We start from the raw sequence: 20300 nt of genomic DNA on the forward strand, positions 1-20300 counted from the left end.
TTATTATTAAATAATAAATTATTAACAAATATTCAAATTCAAAAAATATTTTATTCGCAACTAAATATATTTAAAAAAAAATAAAATCTCATTAGATTTATAAAATTTATATGAAATTATATATTAGATGAGTAATAATAATTTTAAAAATAATCGCATAATATATCTTCATTTGAAGATGCTTTAAGAGAGTTACAAGATAATGGATTAATAACAATAATTGGAAGAAGTAGTATTCGTATTTCTTAATCTTTATCTTTGTTTTCGAAAAAAATTGATTTTGAAATTTAAGTAATTATAAAAGAAATTTTAAAAATTTGTGTAAAAAATTTAAAAATTTGTCAAGTAGAAATATCTAGCTATTTTTTTATAATTTTGATTTTAGATATAAAAATTTAAATAAAAAAAATTTTATTATATATCTTTTATTTATTTTTTCTATTGTAATAACCTTCTATCAATAATCTAGTCAATAATTTATTCAAGAATTAGACAAATTTTTTTTATATGAAAACTTTTCAAATTCAATTTTTTCCAAAAGAATGCTTCGAATAAAATATTTTATTTATTTTTATACATTTTTTTTTATTTTTATACATAAAATTTTAGTACACTGATCATACATCCTGATCATAATATACGGCCACACCCAATATCATCATATTTATCATTACATATATAATTATTAGATATATAATAAAAAGTTTTTAAAATCAATGATTTATAAATTTATATTAAAATATAATAAAAAGAATAAAAATATAGTATAGTAATTATTATTATATATCTATATATAGTAGTTATTATTATATATCTATAATTGATTTAGTATATTTATATATTTTTACAGTTTATTAAAATTTTTTTGTTATAAATATATATATATATGTATATATTTATATACAAAATTTTATATTTTTGTAAAAATATTATTTCATAAATTAAATTTTTTGAATTATTTATGAAATATTAAAAAAAAATTAAATTAAATTATTAAATACATGATAAAAAATTTGTATGAACATGAATTATAGTATAATAATCAATATATAATATATATAATAACCAATCTATTTAATTATTATATAACATTGTATATATATATTATTGTATAACATTATAAAATTATATTTTACTATTTTATTTAATTTTATTAGTATTAATAAATTATTTTTTGTTTTATTAAACACTTTGAAATTTAATAAAAATATTTTATAAATAATAGATCTTAGATAAAAAAATTCCTAAAAAATAATTGCAATAAAATAAAAAATTTTCAATTTAAATTGTTAATTATTTTTATTTCTATTGTTTAATTTTAAAATATGGATCTCAAAATTCATAAAATTATATGCATATCAATTTTATTAAACTGATGCGCATTCGTTAAAATCCCCTCCAAAATATATATTATACTGCATTGGTTGTCATTTCAACCATTATTTCATGTATATCTAATCATCTAATTAAACGAATTTTTTTTAGTTAAATATGTTTTCAAAATAATATTTATAAAAACAATAGAAAAATAAAAAATTTACTTAAAATTTTTTATATTTTTTATATTTATAGAAGCATTGTTTTAATTATTGTAAAGTAAATAAACTTATTAAGTGTATGTTCGTTATTGAGGCCACATATTGAGGTCAGGAGTGCTGCATTCAACGAAAGACCCCCAACTTCGTTTTCCATTATAAAACAAGGACATTAAAGACATAATATATTTATTTATCCTGATTTTTATAATTTTACATGAATATTTATACTTTTTCATCTAACTTTTTCTCTCTTTATTTTTAATTTATTTATTCTTCCATTTTATGATCTTTTTCTATCTTACATTTGACACTACTTATTTATCTCTCTTGCGCCTATTTCCTTTATATATTCTCTCTTTCTATTTTACGACATTTCCACTTCTTGTCTGTCTCTCTTGATCTTTCCTGTTCTGTCGAATCGAACTAGAGTCCCTTCCTGCGAATTTACGTAGATATTTCTATTTGTGAACGGTTCCAACCTTCAGGATGCAAGCTATTAAATGTGTTGTCGTAGGAGACGGGTGAGTATTTTAAAACCTATTATAATGTTTCGCGATATATTTGTTTTTCTTTATTTTTGATTTACATTATTTGATCAAGAATCATCAAAGTAGTCTTTGGCGATTGGTTTTTTCTGATCAAGAAATATTTAAAAGCTAGTACCACACCCGTTATATTTTTTATTATTCTTTTTATTTTTCTATTCACTGTTGAAGGTTAATACAAAATCAAAATAATATAATTATTTTATAATTATTAATTTCTAGATAATTTTTTACTTGGAAGCTTTAATCCAAGTTGTATTATTTTATTATTTTTTATCTGATAATATAACATTTTTATTTAATATAACATTTTATTTATAATTAATCTTTTATTATCAAAATTATAATGTATTTTTATATAATCAATTTAATTATTTTTAATTGATTAATTTCTACAGAGCAGTAGGTAAAACATGTCTTCTTATAAGTTATACTACCAATGCCTTTCCTGGAGAATATATTCCAACTGTATTTGACAATTATTCTGCAAATGTCATGGTGGATGGTAAACCAATAAATCTTGGTCTATGGGATACAGCAGGTCAAGAAGATTATGACAGATTAAGACCATTGTCTTATCCTCAAACAGATGTTTTTTTGATCTGCTTTTCTCTCGTTAACCCAGCCAGTTTTGAAAATGTTCGTGCAAAATGGTATCCAGAAGTACGTCATCATTGTCCAGCTACTCCAATTATTTTAGTAGGAACTAAATTAGATTTACGCGAAGATAAAGAAACAATTGAACGATTAAAAGATAAGAAACTTGCACCAATAACATATCCTCAGGCATGTATTTGTTTTATATATTATGATACTATATATATATTTATAATTATAATAATTTTAAAATTATAATTTATTAAATAGGGTTTATCCATGGCAAAAGAAATTGGTGCTGTAAAATATTTAGAATGTTCAGCTCTTACTCAAAAAGGATTAAAAACAGTATTTGATGAAGCAATTCGCGCAGTATTGTGTCCTGTTCTTCAAGTGAAACCAAAACGCAGATGTTTCCTTCTATAATATTAAATGTCCAACGACGGTGGAGCATGTGCAAATGTACTATTTTTCCTCCGATCGGACTTGATTGCAGCAGGACATCTAACTTCTATTAAAAAAACCCCGTTATACGGTCCATCTCTCTACAAGCATCTGCCATAAAAACGCACAAATCAATTTATATAATGCGTATAAACAAATGAAGAAAGAATATACGCAATTTAAGTGTTTTGGACATTAGCTAAATATTCTTGCGAGAGAAAGAAAGCCAAATGAGAACAGAACTGATAATGTACAGTATATTAGAGTGTGTTATTAATATTAGTTATTATATATGAATTATAAGAAATTAAACATTATTATGTATGTGCGTTTATCAGCGCACTAAATACTAATCAATTTATTAAAAGAGGTAAACTATTTTATGTAAATTTGCATTGTATATTCAAATGCAAGAAATACAATCTCAAATTACATTCTCAAATTTTTTATATAAAGAATAGATTGATTTATTATTAAATTAATAGTATTAAAAATTAATATTAAAAATTTATTTAATTCTTGAATAATATTATTTTATTAATATTATTAATAATTATTTTCTAATTCATAATTAATTAAAATTAATATCAAATTGTAAATTTTATCTTCTTTCTGCAAATATGCAGTTGCAAAAACATGAAATGATTTTCACTTTTAATTAAATTGATGAATACATACCATGAAATAAGATAATCATGTAAGTTTTAGAAATGAGCGATACAAATGTGATTTCATTTCTCTATCTCTATTTTCATGTTGCTGCAATTTTGCTGTAATTGATACGCACAACATGGTTAAAAAGAAAAAATATGAGAGATAGAGAAAATTAGTACGTGTGAATGAATGTTTAAGAGTGCAGAAAGAAAAAAGGAATTATTCTATAACAAATAATTGTACATAAATGGTAAAAGTTCAAACTGTATTCCTATCATTCTTATTTTACTTGCATAAGCTGCTGAATCTAAATCAGACGTTACTTGTTTTTTATATATATATTATAAATATATATAAAGTGGGGCTGGACCGAGATCTATTTCAATCGTCGCAGATCCACTGACCTGTGCAATCTATCCGGGGAATGGGGATTCAGTCCATAAAAAAATATCATAGATATTGTAACTAAATATGCTTTATTAAATGGGTGTTTATTAAATTTTTCTATTTATTTATTATGCCGTTGTGTCAAAAAATGTATCAATTAAAATAGATATTTGTTCAGGAGTGTATTTTATATATTTAGCAGGATTCTTAGAAAATGATATTCCTCGATATTTATTATAAAATTTTCTATAAAGAGGAACAATAGCTTGTTGAAGTTCTTTTCGTAATTCTTCTCGTAATCGAGCATCAGGTACAGAATAAGAACGTTGACATTTAGCAACTTCTTCTAATTCTCTTGTAAATCCTAGAAATTTTTCTTTCAGAATTTTTGCTCCTGGTTCTATAAAAATAATAAAATTCATAAATTATTTTTCTGTGTTTACAGGATTGATAAACTTTTGCAATTGTTATAATTATATAATTTTATATTTTTTATATTATTACAAACTATTTTTTAATTTTATATAATTAATTATTAAAAATATTTGATATTATATCTAAGAAAAATTTTAAAATATATAGATTTTTTTTGTTTTATATTAAAAAATAGATTATTAAAATAGAGACCTGGTTCATCAAATGGTTGTTCAAGATAAGTGCGTGCCTTTGCAAAAGTAGTAGAAACATAATTAGTCTTATCACGTAATAAGAGATCATAATATGTTTGTTCTGCAGTTGGTTCTGATAATAATAAAAGTTCCATTAATGAACTACGACGTAAAGCATTTATAACGTGATTATGATTGTTTAAACGAAACAAAGCTCTTAATGCAATATCCGAATATGAAGTATCACTTTTACTTACAAGCACCAAATTTAATTGTGCTAATACTTTTTCTAAATATGAAAACGAAAATATTAATTAATTTTATAACATTTTCATATTTAATATAAAAAAATGGTGATACCAACTAATATAAGTGCCAAGTATTATTCTATACATGTTTTCTGTTTGTTTCATAGATGTTGCACTTTCCATATCAGCACTCCGTCTTAAAACAGCTCCTGCTGTATCTGCGTATTCTGCTAATTGTTCTAAAAAAACTAGAACATTACTTGTACTTTCTGCTACAGTACCATCTTTAGGCAAAATTGAATTAGATTCATTTCTAACACTTTCGGCAAAATCTTCCAATGCTTTTGCTCCCTATATTATTAAATTTATATAATAAATAATGTAAAATAAATTTTAGGAATTGTGTAATGTTATACATACAGTTATGTTTAAAGTATTAAGCACAGAAGTGAATTTTGATCTAAGAGCATAATCACAACCCTCAACAGTGCGTTCCAAGTCTGGTTTTAATTCTCCAAGATGTTTTAAAATAGGAAAAATCACTAAAACTGCGGAAAAATCACGTCTTATAATACATCTCTTAGCACGAGTTGCTATACTCTCTCCATCATGAGCTACAAGATCCATAGCTTCACGTACTGTAGCTTCTAGTACTTGTGCTTGTAAACTAATTGGTAAAATTTTAGCAACCAATGATCGTTCTGCTTGCATAAGTTTATGGAGACCAACAGTTAATAAAAGATAATTTTCCATTTCTTGTTCATCTGGTGCTGTATCCTCTACACAATGTGCAGATAATTGCGGTGGTGGTTTTCTAGATGTTGTTAAAGATAATCCCAAACCAGTAGTTTGAGAAGCTTTTAATAACATTCTACTAGCTTTTTTTTCTAAAGCATGTTGTAATCTTTTAGAGGCTCTTTTTCCACTAATTTCTTGAATTCCTAATGAATGTCTATTTCCAAATTTTGTTTTCTATAAAATGTAATACAATTTGTATATTTAAAATTTTAAATATTTATAATATATACACAAAAGATATGTTATTTAAATATGATATCTAAATTTCTTACTGGTAAAGGACTTCCTGCATGTGTACTGCCACCACTGGCACTCCTTTGATGTTCTTTTAATAATTGTAGAGATCTTAAGACAATTGCAGAACGTACAGATGCATAAATCTTTACATGTTTACGATGTCCTCTCTCTTCTAACCATGCTGCAATTTTAACTAAATCTCCTAAAATACTTTCTGATAGTTGACAAAGAGATTGTGGAGCATCCTCGCCACTAGTATCTTCATCTGAACCAATTAAATCCAAAAGAACAATTGGAAGAATTGGTTTACTTTGTCTAGTTAAAATATCATGAAATTCTGCATATAAAGCATCTAAACCAACAACAAATAAACTTGTTATATTTTCTAATTCTACAGAGCTTGGATTATTCTTTTGAAAATAACGTTGAGCATTATAAAGACGATTCATTGCTTCTAAAAAATTATCTAATCCTCCAGATCCTCCTGGACCAGCTCGTACTGTAACTTCTACTTCTTGACAGACTCCATAATATCCAATAGCATGATCTAAAGCATTCAATGTCATTTCAATATCTGCAAAGAAAATGATATTTGTATTTTAAAATTCAAATTATTTATTTAATTAGAAGTAATAAATACAAAGTATTTTTGAAAATAATGGAAGACATATGACTAAATTATCAAGAAAGATTAAATTAATTTTTTGAGGAATCTTATTTCTTTAATTTTTTATTTAGATATAATAGAATTTTATTATTATTATTATTATTATTATTATTATTATTATTATATAACTATATTCTAGAATTTGAGAATTATTTGAGAAATAAATAATCATCCTTATTTAAGTAGAAATAAATAATATCAAAATTAACAAAAAAAGTGCAAAACATAAAATATTAATTTTTGATTAAAGAAACATTAATTTGAAATTCTTTATTTTTCTAGTTTCTTAAATTTGTAGTATATTTATTGATAATATTTATTGATTCAATAATCCATTACATTCATAAAACAAAAAGTCATAAAGTAATGAAATTTTCAGAAATCATATTAGTAAGTATTAGATTAAATAAATGATAATTTTAGTAATAAATAGATTATAATAAAATAGATCAATATGTATTCTCTAAAATTTCCAGATTTTCTCTGTATTATCTTATATTATGTATTATATATACTTATTAAAATAATTTAAAGAAAATACATTTCCTTATAACATTTGAAAAATGTTAAATATTTATAAACAATTAAATTATTTTAATAATAATAATTTTAAAAAATATTATATATATAAAAATAACAATGATTAAACAAATATTAAAAAGTGTTAGAATAATATTTTTAAAAAATTATTAATTGGTAAAAATTAGTGTTATTTTTGTAATAAAAGAAGCATTTTATTAATCACTAACTGTGATAATATAATCTATTATGATAATATAATCATATATTATATATGGTAGCTTATATAAACTGATAATTTCTGTAAATTTCATTAATTTACTATTTTTTATTATATTGAATTGATTTCATATAAAAAACAATAAATATTACAATATAATATAATCATAAAAAAAGAAAAGAAAAAATTATATATATATATGAGAGAGAGAAAGATACATTTTTTAAAACACAGTAAAACTTTGTTTACCCAAATTATTTAGATGACAAACAGATCAAATAATAGAAATATTATAATGCTTGGCAAAAAGAGATTAATATATTATGTTTCTATTCAATTCTTATTTCGGAACAAAATATATCTATTAATAAAAAATATGTGTATATGCAATTAAAATTATATTCAATTTCAATTCAGATAATAAAAGTTTATTTAGAAATTCATATATATGAGATTAAGAGAGCTTTTATTGATTTATATAGAATTTTATTATAGTTTTAAACATTTAAAATATTTTTTCAAATTAAAAAAACAGAATTATTAATTGAACTATCAATTGAAAATATATATTATAAATTTTATCATTTGTTAAAAATATTCCAATAAAAAGCTATTCTTTAAAATAGGATCATTAAAATATTAATATATATTAATAACATACTTTGTTGTTGTGCTTGAAGATTTCCTGTTTCATTATAAACAGGAAGTATGGTACGTCGCAATGTAGCAAGACGTTGTTCTAAAGAAGACAAAATTCCTACAACATTATTGGTTAATTTTCTACTTCGTTCTTCTGCTTCTTTTAATACTTCTAAAGAAGCTATTTCTGCTTCTAATTTACACTGAATTTCAAATCTGTGTTCAGAAGTATCTGCTCTTGCAATATGCATCATTTTATCTAAAAATTATAATATAACATAAAATGTAGAAAATATTTAAATATTTTAAAAAAAATATATATATATATATTATAATATAATTTCATGCTAACAGTTGTAAAAAATAATTTATTTTAGTTATTATAATTATTTATTTTGACTATATATAGCAATGCTATCTATATAAATAATCAATTCAAACTTCAATGCTTCAACTCCAAATTACAATGTAATATATACATAATCAATATTTTTTAGAAAAATTAACTTAGTATATATATAATTTTTAATAATTAAATTTAATTTTTAATAATTTAATATAAATAATATATTTATGTTAAATATATTAAAAAAAAATTATCTTAAGCATCAAAAATTATAGATTTGTTTTTATATCTTTTGATATTATGTAACAAATAAATTTTAAAAATATTAATCTTAATATTAAAAAATCATTTTATGAAAAATTATGAATGATTAAATATAATTCAATAAAATTAAAACAATTTAAAACATTGTTTCATAATAAATAATATTTAATATTTTGCTTAAAATTATAGAAAACTACTTTACAAAAATCCTCATTAGTTATAGTTCTATTAATGAGTTAAAGCATTATTTATATATTTTTTTCTTATTATTAGATATAACATATTATATATTTATCAATATCAATATTTATCTATAATATATATATATATATATATTATTGGTAATAATATGCATTAAAGATATATAACTTTTGATATAAATTCCTAAAATTAAAACTAATATTTTTAAATTCTATACATCAAATATTATAAAAAAAAATAATAATATTCTGGTAATCGAAGTCAAAGAATAATCTATTATTAAAATTTTACATAATAATTTTATATAATTATAATAAATAATAAATATATAAATATTAGAAATACAAAATTTAAAAAAAAATTTAATCTTATGCTTATATTTAAAATGTTTATATTATTTTTAAATAAATACAAATATAAAGTAAATTTAAATTACTTATAAACAAAAGTATAATTTTTGAAATTTAGATGAAGAAACATAAGCTAATAACAAAATTTATATTAATAATTGAAAAAGATTAAGTAATAAAATAAAAAATTTGTTTAATAATATATAAAAAAAACTATAAAGAGAAAAATTTTAAAAATAAATTGTAAAACTAAAACCACAATATAAAATCATATTATAAAATTCTATTTTTTTTAAATAATATAGAATAATAGTAATTAATAATATAATTAATATTAATATAATTAATATTGATACTTAATATATAAAAGATAAATTATAAGGTACTTTAAAATATTGTTTATTTCATGGAAAATTGAAAACAATTACTATTTATATAAAAAAAAGATTTTACGTTTACATTTAAGATATCTTTAACGTTCTTTACGATCTTCTCACTATTATACAGAAAATTAAACTATGTATGTATATAAATCATATTACATTGTTGATTGTTTCATTGTATTACTATTTAATATTATTTATTATATATTATATATATTATGATAACATATTATTAAAAATTTCATATAATGTAAATATATTGATTAGATTATTTATTTACTATATTATTCTACTTACTATATTATTATATTTTTTTACTATATAATAAATTTAAAAGAAGATAATATCACAAGTTTAATATCACAAGTTAAAACTAAACAAAAAAAAACCGAATTTCAGAATTTCAACCATATTAGAATGCAAAACTAGTGGTGCATTCTACAGTTAGATTTAGTCACTACTAGGACTATTACAGACATACGAATGGCATAAATTCAATTCATTGAGAATAGTATAAAAAATATATAATTGATATAATTATCGTGATTTATATTGAAATTAAATAAAAATGAAAACAATAATGTTACATTATGGATGTATGTTATGGATGTTATATTACTTTAAGATATATTATGGATTTAAAATTAAAGTCATAATCTTTATATTTATATATTTATATTAGGACTTTTATCTTTTATCAGGATTTTTATCTTCTATATCAAATTATATTGAATGTTCAATTATCAATTTGTTACTTGAAAATGTGTTACTTGAAAAAAAACAAAAACAGCTTAATATTATATTTTTAAAATGACTAGAATTTCCATATAAAAGTAGAAAATAAATCTCACAAAATAAAAAAAATATCTTGCTTTATTACATAATGTTGTTATATAATTGAAATTTCTCTTTAAATTATTTTTTATTATTAAATTCTAAAAAAAAAAATTTTTAAATTTATAAATATATTTAAAAAAAATGGAAGAATATAAATATATTTTTCAAATATTTCAAAGAAGCAGAAAGATAAGTTTATTACAAACTAATAATAATAATAATATTAGTAGTAGTAGAAATAATTATTTTGAAAATAATATTGTGATAATTTATATAAATTGAAGAAAATTTTTTGTAACTTATTTCGAATTTTATAATAATTAATTTAAATGTTGAAAAGAAAAATTGTTTTCACTTATACATCAAAATAAAAGATGGAAATAAATTAAAATATCATATGCACTTTAACAAAAATAAAATATCATATGCTCTGTAACACTTACCTTTATATAATTTTTGAATAATTATTAATAATTGTGTAATCATTAATTTATGATTATATTATAATATTTAAATGAAATAATTTATTAATAGATCATGAAAGAATAAAAATATAATAAAACAATCAATGATTATAAATTATAAATAATTATATATTATAAATTATAAATAAATGATTTTTCTTTAAACATTCGTATATTAATATATCCTTATTATTTTTTTAAATTAAAATAATTATAATATTGAATATTTTAAAATTATAATTTCCAAAATATATATCATATTTAAAATTATAAAAATAAAATATAAAAAATAATAAATAATAAAACAAAATAAAATATATATTTTAGATTTAATTATAATTAAATTTCATTTCATAAAGTTTATATATTGCTTCGAAAATAAAAACTTATATCATTATTTGCTCATTATATAGATATATGATATCAGATAGATGATTTATTTTAATTATTTGAAGTCATGCTTATTTATATATATATAAATATTTATTTTTCATATTGTCATTATACAAGTCATATTATAAATTTTATGGTATATATATATATATAACAACAAAAAGAAAAAAAGATATTAGTGACCTCAGATATTCTTATTTTCATTCCTATTCCTAGGTATTCATAAGTTTAATCCATGATCCATATTTTAAACAAATGTACTTATATCGTGGAAAATTAAGATTTCAAAATTGAGTGTTTTCTACTTTCAAAAAAATTTTCCATATAAAATGGGTAAAAAAGATAAAAACAAAAAAAAAATAAATGGTAATGAAAAAACTGCACTTAAAACTGAAAAGAAGTTGAATGCTAAACAGAAAAAAGAATTAGCTAAACTTGGCGAGGTTAGATAAATGTATAATATATAATATAAGGCATTTTTATAAATTTATAAAGCATTTTTTAAAAATTTATAAATTATAAAATTTTTATATTAAAATATATTTAATTTAAAATAAAAGATAAATTTTTATTATATTTCATTTTTATTCAATGTAATCATAATTTTAAGTTAAATAATACAAAAATAATACTGATTTATTTTTATATTTGCTAGGATGACATAGAAAATATTATTGCTCAAATTGAAAAAGAAGAAGCTAAAAGACAATGTATTATTGAAAAAACTGTAGCACCACCATCTAGACGTATAAATTTTACCTTAACAGCACATCCTTTCAAAGATGAGCTTATTATGTTTGGTGGAGAATTTCATGATGGACGAATGGTAAACTAATAATATAATAATATAAAATTTTACTAAATAAAATTTATTTCAATTAATTATTTTAATATATTTTATAAATTATTTAATAAATTTCAATTATTTTCAGACATTTGTTTATGGTGATATGTTTATATATAATTTAAATAAAAATGAATGGATGATTATAAAAATACCTGGTGCTCCACCTCCACGATGTGGTCATCAAGCAGTAACTACAACTGCAAATAAAGGAGAATTTTGGATATTTGGTGGTGAATTTTCAAGTCCTTCAGAATCACAATTTTATCACTATAAAGATTTATGGGTTTATCGATTTGCAGAGAAAAAATGGATAAAAATTTTGTATGTTATAATATTTTTTAAATATTTTATTACTAAATATTTTTATTTGTTTTTCTTGTTTTTTTTTTTTTTTAAGACGTCCTGGTGGACCATCAGCTAGAAGTGGTCACAGAATGGTTCATATAAAAAAACAATTGGTAATTTTTGGTGGTTTTCATGACAATTTGAAAGATTATAAATATTATAATGATGTACATATATTTGATCTTGAAACATATATATGGCATAAAATTGAATTATCTGGTAAAATCTTTTAAAGTTTTATTATTAAAATAATAATTGTTATATTATTAAAGATATATAAAATTACAGGTATTCCACCACTTCCAAGATCTGGAAGCATTCTATTACCAATTTCTGAAAATAAACTTCTTTTATATGGTGGTTATAATAAGGAAAGAATAAAAAAAGATGTTGACAAAGGATGTATACATAATGATATGTTCTTAATGATTCCTGAAAGTAAGTAATTTTTGTATAAAATATACACATTAAATTTTTAAATAATGTTATATATTTATATCATAGAATATGATCAAACTGGTTTAAAATGGAAATGGATATCTGTAAAACAAACAGGAATCAAATTATCACCAAGATGTGGCATATCAGCTAGTTTAATCCATTCAAATTTGGCTTATTTATTTGGTGGAGTTTTTGATGAAGAAAATGAAGAAGAACTCCATGGAATATTTTACAATGACTTATTAGTTTTAGATTTGGAAAAATTCCAATGGCACATAGGTAGATATATTAATTATTTTGATGTTATGATTAAATTTAAAAAAGTAAATGTGTTGTTGTTTAATATCAGTAATATTAAATGGAAAAAAAAATATAAATACACAACATCGAAGAAGAAAACTGAAGAAAGAAGAACAAGATGAAAATGAAGATGATAATAATGAAGAAATGCAAGAAGCGCCCTCTACTTCTATTAATTCTACAGTTATTGATGATGATGGAATATTTACAGTTACAATAGGATCAACACAAAAAATTACTATTGATAAAAAAGAAAACATGTATAAAAATATATTCATTCCATGTCCACGAATAAATTGTGGACTTGTTGTAAAACATAATGTTTTATATTTATATGGTGGTATGTTTGAAGATGGAAATCGACAATATACACTTAATGATTTTTATAGTTTAGGTGTGTTTATTATATATGTGTTTATAAGTACATATGTGCAATACAATTTTATAAAATGACAATAAATATTATATTTAATTATTTTTATAGATTGTCGAAAATTAGATGAATGGAAAACAATATTAAAAGATGATTTATCTTCCCAAACTTGGTATGATTCTAGTACAGATTCTAGTACAGATAATGAAGATACAGATGATAGTAATGAAAATAATTTTATAGATATGCAAATGAATATTAATGAAAAATAATAATAAATATATATTATGAAATAAAATGAATTGAATATGTTATTTTTTAAATTATTTTTATAATATTTAAACTTATATATATCTTTATATAATATATATATATACATATATATACCCTTATATATATATTATAAGATACGTCATATATATATCAAATATAGAATTTGATATCTTTATATTAAATCATTTATAATTTTGATTTAAATATAAATCAAATATTCTATTTGACGAAATATAAATGAAGTTATAAATTATTTTAATTTTCAAACTATCAATATAAATCATTATCAAATATCAATTGATTCTTAAAGGCAATAAACTTAAATGAAACAAATCTTTTGAGTTTTACAAAAAAAAAAAACAAAAAATATAATTTATTTCTTAAATCAAGAAATTTTCCTGTAAAAATATAATTTTCCTGAATCATTTTTCTAACTTGACTTTATTTATAATTGTTGTCTATTATTTTAATTAGATATTAAATCAATATTATTTATTACTAATTTTTTATTTTTAAACAAGAATTTAAAACCGAAATTTTAAAGATATAGTAAAATTGATATATATGATACAGATGTTATAATGTTATTTGTTATATTAGTTGTAATATTAGTTGTTATATCAAAATATAATATCAAAACTAAAATATGTTCTTACATACAATATATTTGCAAATGAAAAAAGGGATATTATGATTAATAATATTCTGATGATTGTTGAAATTTAGCAAATCGTTAATTTTATATTTCAAATGTTACAACTCGTTTTTATTTTTCTAATTAAAAGATGTATTAAATGTACAAAATATTATATAAATATTTTATGATTGAAACAAAAATTATTGTACACGTAAATAAAATTACCATTATAATATTATTTATGTAAGATCCAGAAATTTCTTTTTCTAGATTATATTATTTTTGTTTTGCAAAATAAAATAGTAATACAAAAAAACTTGTATTTAAAATAAAAAAAAATTTTTATTTTTTATGCTGTTTCATAATTATTGAAACTATTGATTAAGATTTCGAAAAAATAAATTAAAAAAAAAATTATAAATTTTTATATAATAACTTTTTTCTGATCACATAAATAATTAAAAAATTTTTTACTAAATGATAATATCATTAAAAGAATTTTTATCTTAAAATTCTCTTTTGAATCATAATATAATATCGAGAAATAGCCAAATTTTCATTTTGAATTAATTTTTAAAATTAATTTTTTTCTCCTTTTAAAATTAAATAGCAAAAAAAAATTATAATATATATTTATAATATATATTTATATATAATATACATTTATAATAACATATATTTATAATATATATTATATTATATATTATAATATATTATAATATATTACGTATGCATTATGTATCTCCAAAGTTTCGAAATTTTTTGAATTGAAAATCTTATTAATGTCATCAATGTTGAAAAATTATTTGCATCTCTTAAATTTATTTTATCATTATTAAGATATAATTTATTCGATATTAAGTTATTAATATTCAAATTCAACAAATTGTAAATTTATAAATTTATTGTATTATTACAGTACATATTATTGTATTATTACAGTATATACAATATTATATATTATATATTTACAAATTTATAATTTTTTATATTTTATATTATTTTTAATTAAAAAAAAACATGATTAAAAACATTTTAGTTTTAATTTTCAATCATTTTGTGATTGTGAATAAGATATTTCATATGTTATTAATATTGTATTTTATTAATATTAAAAAAAATTAATAAATTTTACTAAATTTTAATAAGATAAATTTAAATTTTATTAATATTAATATAAACTTTATTCTTATTAACTATTATATTTAATAAATAAATCTTATTATTATTATTATTATTAATAAAATTTAGTAATTTTATCAAATTTATTTTATATTATAATACTATATATAATACTATATAATACTATATAATACTATATATTTATATTATAATATACATATACTATAAATTTTAAATTAAATTTTTATTAATATTAATTATTAATCGGATATGCAACATATCTCATTCATAATATTGTATAAATGACATTATATCATGAGATATTTCATGTCATAAAGCAATTAAACAATTATTATTATCCTTCACAATAAAATAATTGAAAAAATAAAAATTATTTTATTTTGGTTTTTGATAATATATCGGTTTCAGTATAGTGTTTTTAGTTTAAAGTATTTAGTAAAGTATTAAAATATTCAAGATTATATTTTAAATATTAAAATTATATATCAAATTATTTATTTTATTTAAATTATTCAAATAATATTTTCAAATATTAAAAAAAGGTATTGATAACTTTATTAAAAATTGCCTTTTTTTTGTTAAAGAATTCGAAAATTATTTAAAAAATGAGATGAAATCACAAAAATAATGACAAATATTTTAAAGAATTGTATAATTTTACATTTTTTTTTATAAATGAGAATTTGTTTATATAAATAAATGATAATTTTATTTTAAAAAGATATTAAATTAATTTTTAGATCTAATAGATATATATAGGTGTTTATAAAATGTAAGTCTTTTAGAGGGTGAATTTTAAATATCAAAACAATAAAAAAAGTTCATATACACATATAGATCCGATAAGGCTTAATTAATGAATTATAAGGATTTTAAGTTTATGTTAAATAAAGCGAGACGGCAAAAGAGCGAGAATAGTCAGTGGATACGCAATAGTATTGTATTGCAATATCGCTTGCGTAGCGGAACTCCTCAATGAAAATAAATATACTGATACTTTTTTATATACAATTGATTATTTCAAATAAATTTCAATGTAATGTAATATAATGTATTATGTAACTTCTTATTTAACAAAAACTTATCTCGGAAGTTTTAGTAAATTTCAGAATATTAACATATACATGACTTTACATAAATCTATAGATAAATTATTTTATCAAACATAATATTATAACATATTAAATCCATAGTTAAATTGTTGTATGATAATCTATTATAATCTGCGGAATCCATAGAAACAAATCAAAACACATTCAAAACATAAGATTTCAGATTAGAAAGATTGAATATATTTTTTTATAAACTAATTTATTCTTATGTGTACAAAAAAATCACTAATAATACTTGAATCAATTTGAAATTTATAAATCAATTGAAGTATCAATTGAAAAATCTTGTCTCTATTTTATTTAAATTTAACATATAATTTTATTCCCATATGAGATTAATTTAAATAGAAAAGTTGAAATTCATTATTTTTTATATTTTATATTTTATATTTTAATATAATACTAATGCTACTATCTTATACTTACTAAAAAAATCATATTTCCTTTTTCACATTATTATTACATATTAAATTTTTTTTTATTCACGTTAATTTCTTTCAATAAAATTATTTCGATTATTATTTATTATTGTTTACAATAATTTGTACAATTTAATTTTATATGAAAATTATTTAATTAAAATTTTATTTTAAACAAATATTCAAATATATATTATTTCATTAAATTTTGAACTTGACTCCGCCACAATATGTTACCGAAATAGCGTTGCTAACAATTAAATGCTGGACATTAGAAAAAGAGAATTGATAAAAAGAAAAAATAATATTCGAAATCGAATGTTATATTTGTGTATTTTACATAAAAATATGAAAATCTAGGTCAATAATCTTTCTCGTTACTAAGATAGTGTTGTTTTGTTCCGGACTCAGTTAATTCATAATATTGTTTATGTAACGTATATTAGAAATAAAAGTATAAAAAAAATTAATGAATTTGCAATATTCATTCAAACATACAAAAAAAACAATTGCGATATGTATGCATTTTTTATGTGATATTAATGTGTAATGTAATATTGATTTATATTATTAATAAGTGATATCCAAATCGATTATTATTTTTCTGCATAAAAATAAAAAATATTTAATGCAAGTGAAATGAAGATAAATATTTATTAGTGATTTGATTGGATAATTTAATAATCTGAAATTTAAATTGATTCAATTATCATTAATATTTCGGACTTTCTTGTACATATGAAAATAGAAAAACAATTGTACATATAAAAATATATTCAATCTTTTTAATTCGAAATCTTATAGAAGTGTGTTTTGATTTGCTTCTATAGATTTAAATATGGCAAATTAAGTAAATACAATGATTCATTTATAATTTTAAATGAAATGTGATAATGAAAATGAAATATAATGATTGTATAATCCATAATTATTGTGGAATTTGCTATAATTTGTCTGAGATAAATTTCTATTAAATAAATTACATAAATTTTAATGCATAATTAAAATTTTTTTTTTAAATAATATAAAAATGTTGCATTAGTTACATTACAAGATATTTATATACATTGTATATTATCTTATATTGAAATTCATTCGAAATAATCAATTGTATATAAAAAAATATCAGTATATTTACTTTCATCATGGGATTCCATTACATAAGCAACATTGTACAGTATTGCCGCATACCTAGTTAAACGTTCTCACTCTTTCGCTGTTTCGCTCTATCTAATATAAACTTAAAATGCTTATAACTCGTTAATTAAGCCTTATTGGACACATATATATATGAATTTTTTTTATTGTTTTGATATCTAGAATCTACCCTCCATAATATTCTACATTTTCATAAACACTCTGTATATATATTTCGGCAAATATCAACTATTTTATATCTTTTTATATAATCTATATTTTATATAATCTTATTTTAATTTTTTTATATAATCTACTTATTAGTAGATTATAATAATTTTACAATATAAATAATTTAAAAACTGTGAATATCTTATAATAAATGATTTATTTTTTTTTCACAAAAACAACATTATTTTATTAATCCAATAAATTGATAAATTTTATAAATAAATAATTTTTAAACAATAATATTATAAGTTATTTAATTCTCTTTGAATTTCTTCCAAAGATTTTCCTTTTGTTTCAGGAACTATAAAGTATACAAAGAAAGTTCCAATAAGACAAATTACAGCAAATAACCAAAATGTAGCAGCAAGACCAATTGTCTCTGAAAGATCACTGAAGAATTTAGTTACAATAAAAACCAATATCCAATTAAAAAGACAAGCACTACTTGCAGCTACACCCTTTACTTCTGGTGCAAAAATTTCACCCATCATCATCCATGGAAGTGGACCAAAACCCACATTGAACATAATAATAAAAATACATACAGAAACTAAAGGTAACCACTTAATTGAATTAACATCTATTTCATTTTTTGAAAGATAGAAATAAACTCCAAGTGTACAAGATGTTAAGCATAAAAATATTATAGATATCAATAATAATATTCTTCTACCTGCACGATCTACTATTAATGTACTTACAAATACAGCCAAGACTTGCATTACACCTACTATAATAGTTGAGTAACCAGAATTTAAACCAGTATTAGCTTTTTCAAAAATACTGTTAGTATAGAATATAACAACATTAACGCCACTTAATTGTTGAAAAAACATTAGACCATAAGCGATTATAAAACTTTTTAAAGTCGTTTTAGATTTAATTAAAATCCAAAAAGAAATTGAATTTTTATTAGTTTCTTCTAATGCATTTTTTTGATTTTGTAACTCATTTTCTATATTATATTGAATACCACGTAATTTAATTAAATTTTTTCTAGCAAATTTTTCATTGCCTTTTTTTAAATAATAAAATGGTGATTCTGGCATAAACATAAAAACTACAAAAAAAATAAGTGGTACAAGAGCAGATATAATAGACAATATTCGCATATTAACAAATGTTCCTAAAATATATGATAAAAGAATGCCTGTAGTAAGAAGTAATTGAAAATATGATCCAAGAGTTCCACGGATCTCATTTTCAGCTATTTCTGCTGTATATATTGGTGCTGCTACACAAAAGGCTCCACCACTAAGACCAGTAATGAATCTACCAATATAAAACATAATCACAGATTTGGCAAAAATTATAAGCAACCAGCCTATACTAAAAGGTACCACCATCAAGAGCATTGAATATTTTCTTCCTATCATATCAGTAAGAATACCAATAGGAATACATATCACTGCTGAACCTATTGCAACTAGTGAGCTAATCCATGAAAATTCATTTTTAGATATATGTATATCATATAAAGATTCTAAATTTTTGCCATCAGCACCAGCAGAAGAAGTCCATGCTAATGTCATTCCAGCTGCTAAGGCTCCAAGTGTAGATGCCAAACTAGCAATATATTGAACTAGTCTGTTAGTTGATAATACTTGATCTCCAGTATTGGAAATTAAAATTTGTTGTGAAATTCCAAGATGATTCTCATTCATTTTCTTGAAATTATTTTAATAAATAGCTAAAAATAATTA

At 20.1% G+C, this 20300-nt stretch overlaps 4 protein-coding genes across 6 annotated transcripts; 2 read left to right on the forward strand and 2 right to left on the reverse strand.

Moving 5' to 3' along the window:
* Positions 1-1367: 1367 nt before the first annotated feature.
* Positions 1368-4277, forward strand: LOC107995080 (ras-related protein Rac1). The gene is made up of 3 exons (XM_017052327.2): positions 1368-2059; positions 2482-2869; positions 2951-4277. The coding sequence occupies exons 1-3, from the start codon at positions 2025-2027 to the stop codon at positions 3104-3106; spliced, it is 579 nt and encodes a 192-aa protein (XP_016907816.1). The 5' UTR covers positions 1368-2024; the 3' UTR covers positions 3107-4277.
* On the reverse strand, positions 4236-11105 carry LOC107995043 (exocyst complex component 7). Of its 2 annotated transcripts, none has more exons than XM_062079844.1 (7): positions 10401-11105; positions 8124-8360; positions 6092-6630; positions 5442-5993; positions 5138-5372; positions 4793-5062; positions 4236-4565 (listed from the first exon to the last, which is right to left on the reverse strand). In XM_062079844.1, the coding sequence occupies exons 2-7, from the start codon at positions 8353-8355 to the stop codon at positions 4294-4296; spliced, it is 2100 nt and encodes a 699-aa protein (XP_061935828.1). In that variant the 5' UTR covers positions 8356-8360; positions 10401-11105; the 3' UTR covers positions 4236-4293. The 2 variants fall into 2 exon arrangements, with proteins under 2 accessions (XP_061935828.1, XP_016907760.1); XM_017052271.3 differs by having other exon boundaries at positions 9943-11105.
* Positions 11106-11376: 271 nt separating this feature from the next.
* Positions 11377-13947, forward strand: LOC107995073 (kelch domain-containing protein 4). 2 transcript variants are annotated; one of them, XM_062079087.1, is made up of 9 exons: positions 11377-11475; positions 11556-11782; positions 11995-12165; positions 12272-12507; positions 12584-12750; positions 12820-12969; positions 13036-13251; positions 13322-13666; positions 13757-13947. In XM_062079087.1, exons 2-9 carry the CDS (start codon positions 11669-11671, stop codon positions 13915-13917), a joined length of 1560 nt encoding a protein of 519 aa, XP_061935071.1. In that variant the 5' UTR covers positions 11377-11475; positions 11556-11668; the 3' UTR covers positions 13918-13947. The 2 variants fall into 2 exon arrangements, with proteins under 2 accessions (XP_061935071.1, XP_061935072.1); XM_062079088.1 differs by lacking the exon at positions 11556-11782 and having other exon boundaries at positions 11425-11555.
* Positions 13948-18735: 4788 nt separating this feature from the next.
* LOC107995059 (facilitated trehalose transporter Tret1) lies at positions 18736-20261 on the reverse strand. Its single transcript, XM_017052292.2, has one exon. It carries the CDS (start codon positions 20259-20261, stop codon positions 18840-18842), a length of 1422 nt encoding a protein of 473 aa, XP_016907781.1. The 3' UTR covers positions 18736-18839.
* Positions 20262-20300: the final 39 nt, after the last annotated feature.

The sequence above is a fragment of the Apis cerana genome, linkage group LG9, assembly GCF_029169275.1.
Source record: "Apis cerana isolate GH-2021 linkage group LG9, AcerK_1.0, whole genome shotgun sequence".
In the NCBI taxonomy this organism is placed as follows: domain Eukaryota; kingdom Metazoa; phylum Arthropoda; class Insecta; order Hymenoptera; family Apidae; genus Apis; species Apis cerana.

Excerpts from the sequence above, each read along its gene's own strand:
- LOC107995080 (XM_017052327.2), top strand. The coding sequence starts at position 2,025 with ATGCAAGCTATTAAATGTGTTGTCGTAGGAGACGG. Across the intron at positions 2,060-2,481 it reads TGTGTTGTCGTAGGAGACGG|AGCAGTAGGTAAAACATGTC; the intron begins GTGAGTATTTTA and ends TAATTTCTACAG. Across the intron at positions 2,870-2,950 it reads CACCAATAACATATCCTCAG|GGTTTATCCATGGCAAAAGA; the intron begins GCATGTATTTGT and ends TTTATTAAATAG.
- LOC107995043 (XM_062079844.1), bottom strand. The coding sequence starts at position 8,355 with ATGATGCATATTGCAAGAGCAGATACTTCTGAACACAGATTTGAAATT. Across the intron at positions 5,373-5,441 it reads TTAATACTTTAAACATAACT|GGAGCAAAAGCATTGGAAGA; the intron begins GTATGTATAACA and ends TTAATAATATAG. Across the intron at positions 5,063-5,137 it reads AATACTTGGCACTTATATTA|AAAAAGTATTAGCACAATTA; the intron begins GTTGGTATCACC and ends TTTCATATTTAG.
- LOC107995073 (XM_062079087.1), top strand. The coding sequence starts at position 11,669 with ATGGGTAAAAAAGATAAAAACAAAAAAAAAATAAATGGTAATGAAAAA. Across the intron at positions 12,166-12,271 it reads AATTTCATGATGGACGAATG|ACATTTGTTTATGGTGATAT; the intron begins GTAAACTAATAA and ends AATTATTTTCAG. Across the intron at positions 13,252-13,321 it reads AAAATTCCAATGGCACATAG|TAATATTAAATGGAAAAAAA; the intron begins GTAGATATATTA and ends GTTTAATATCAG.
- LOC107995059 (XM_017052292.2), bottom strand. The coding sequence starts at position 20,261 with ATGAATGAGAATCATCTTGGAATTTCACAACAAATTTTAATTTCCAAT.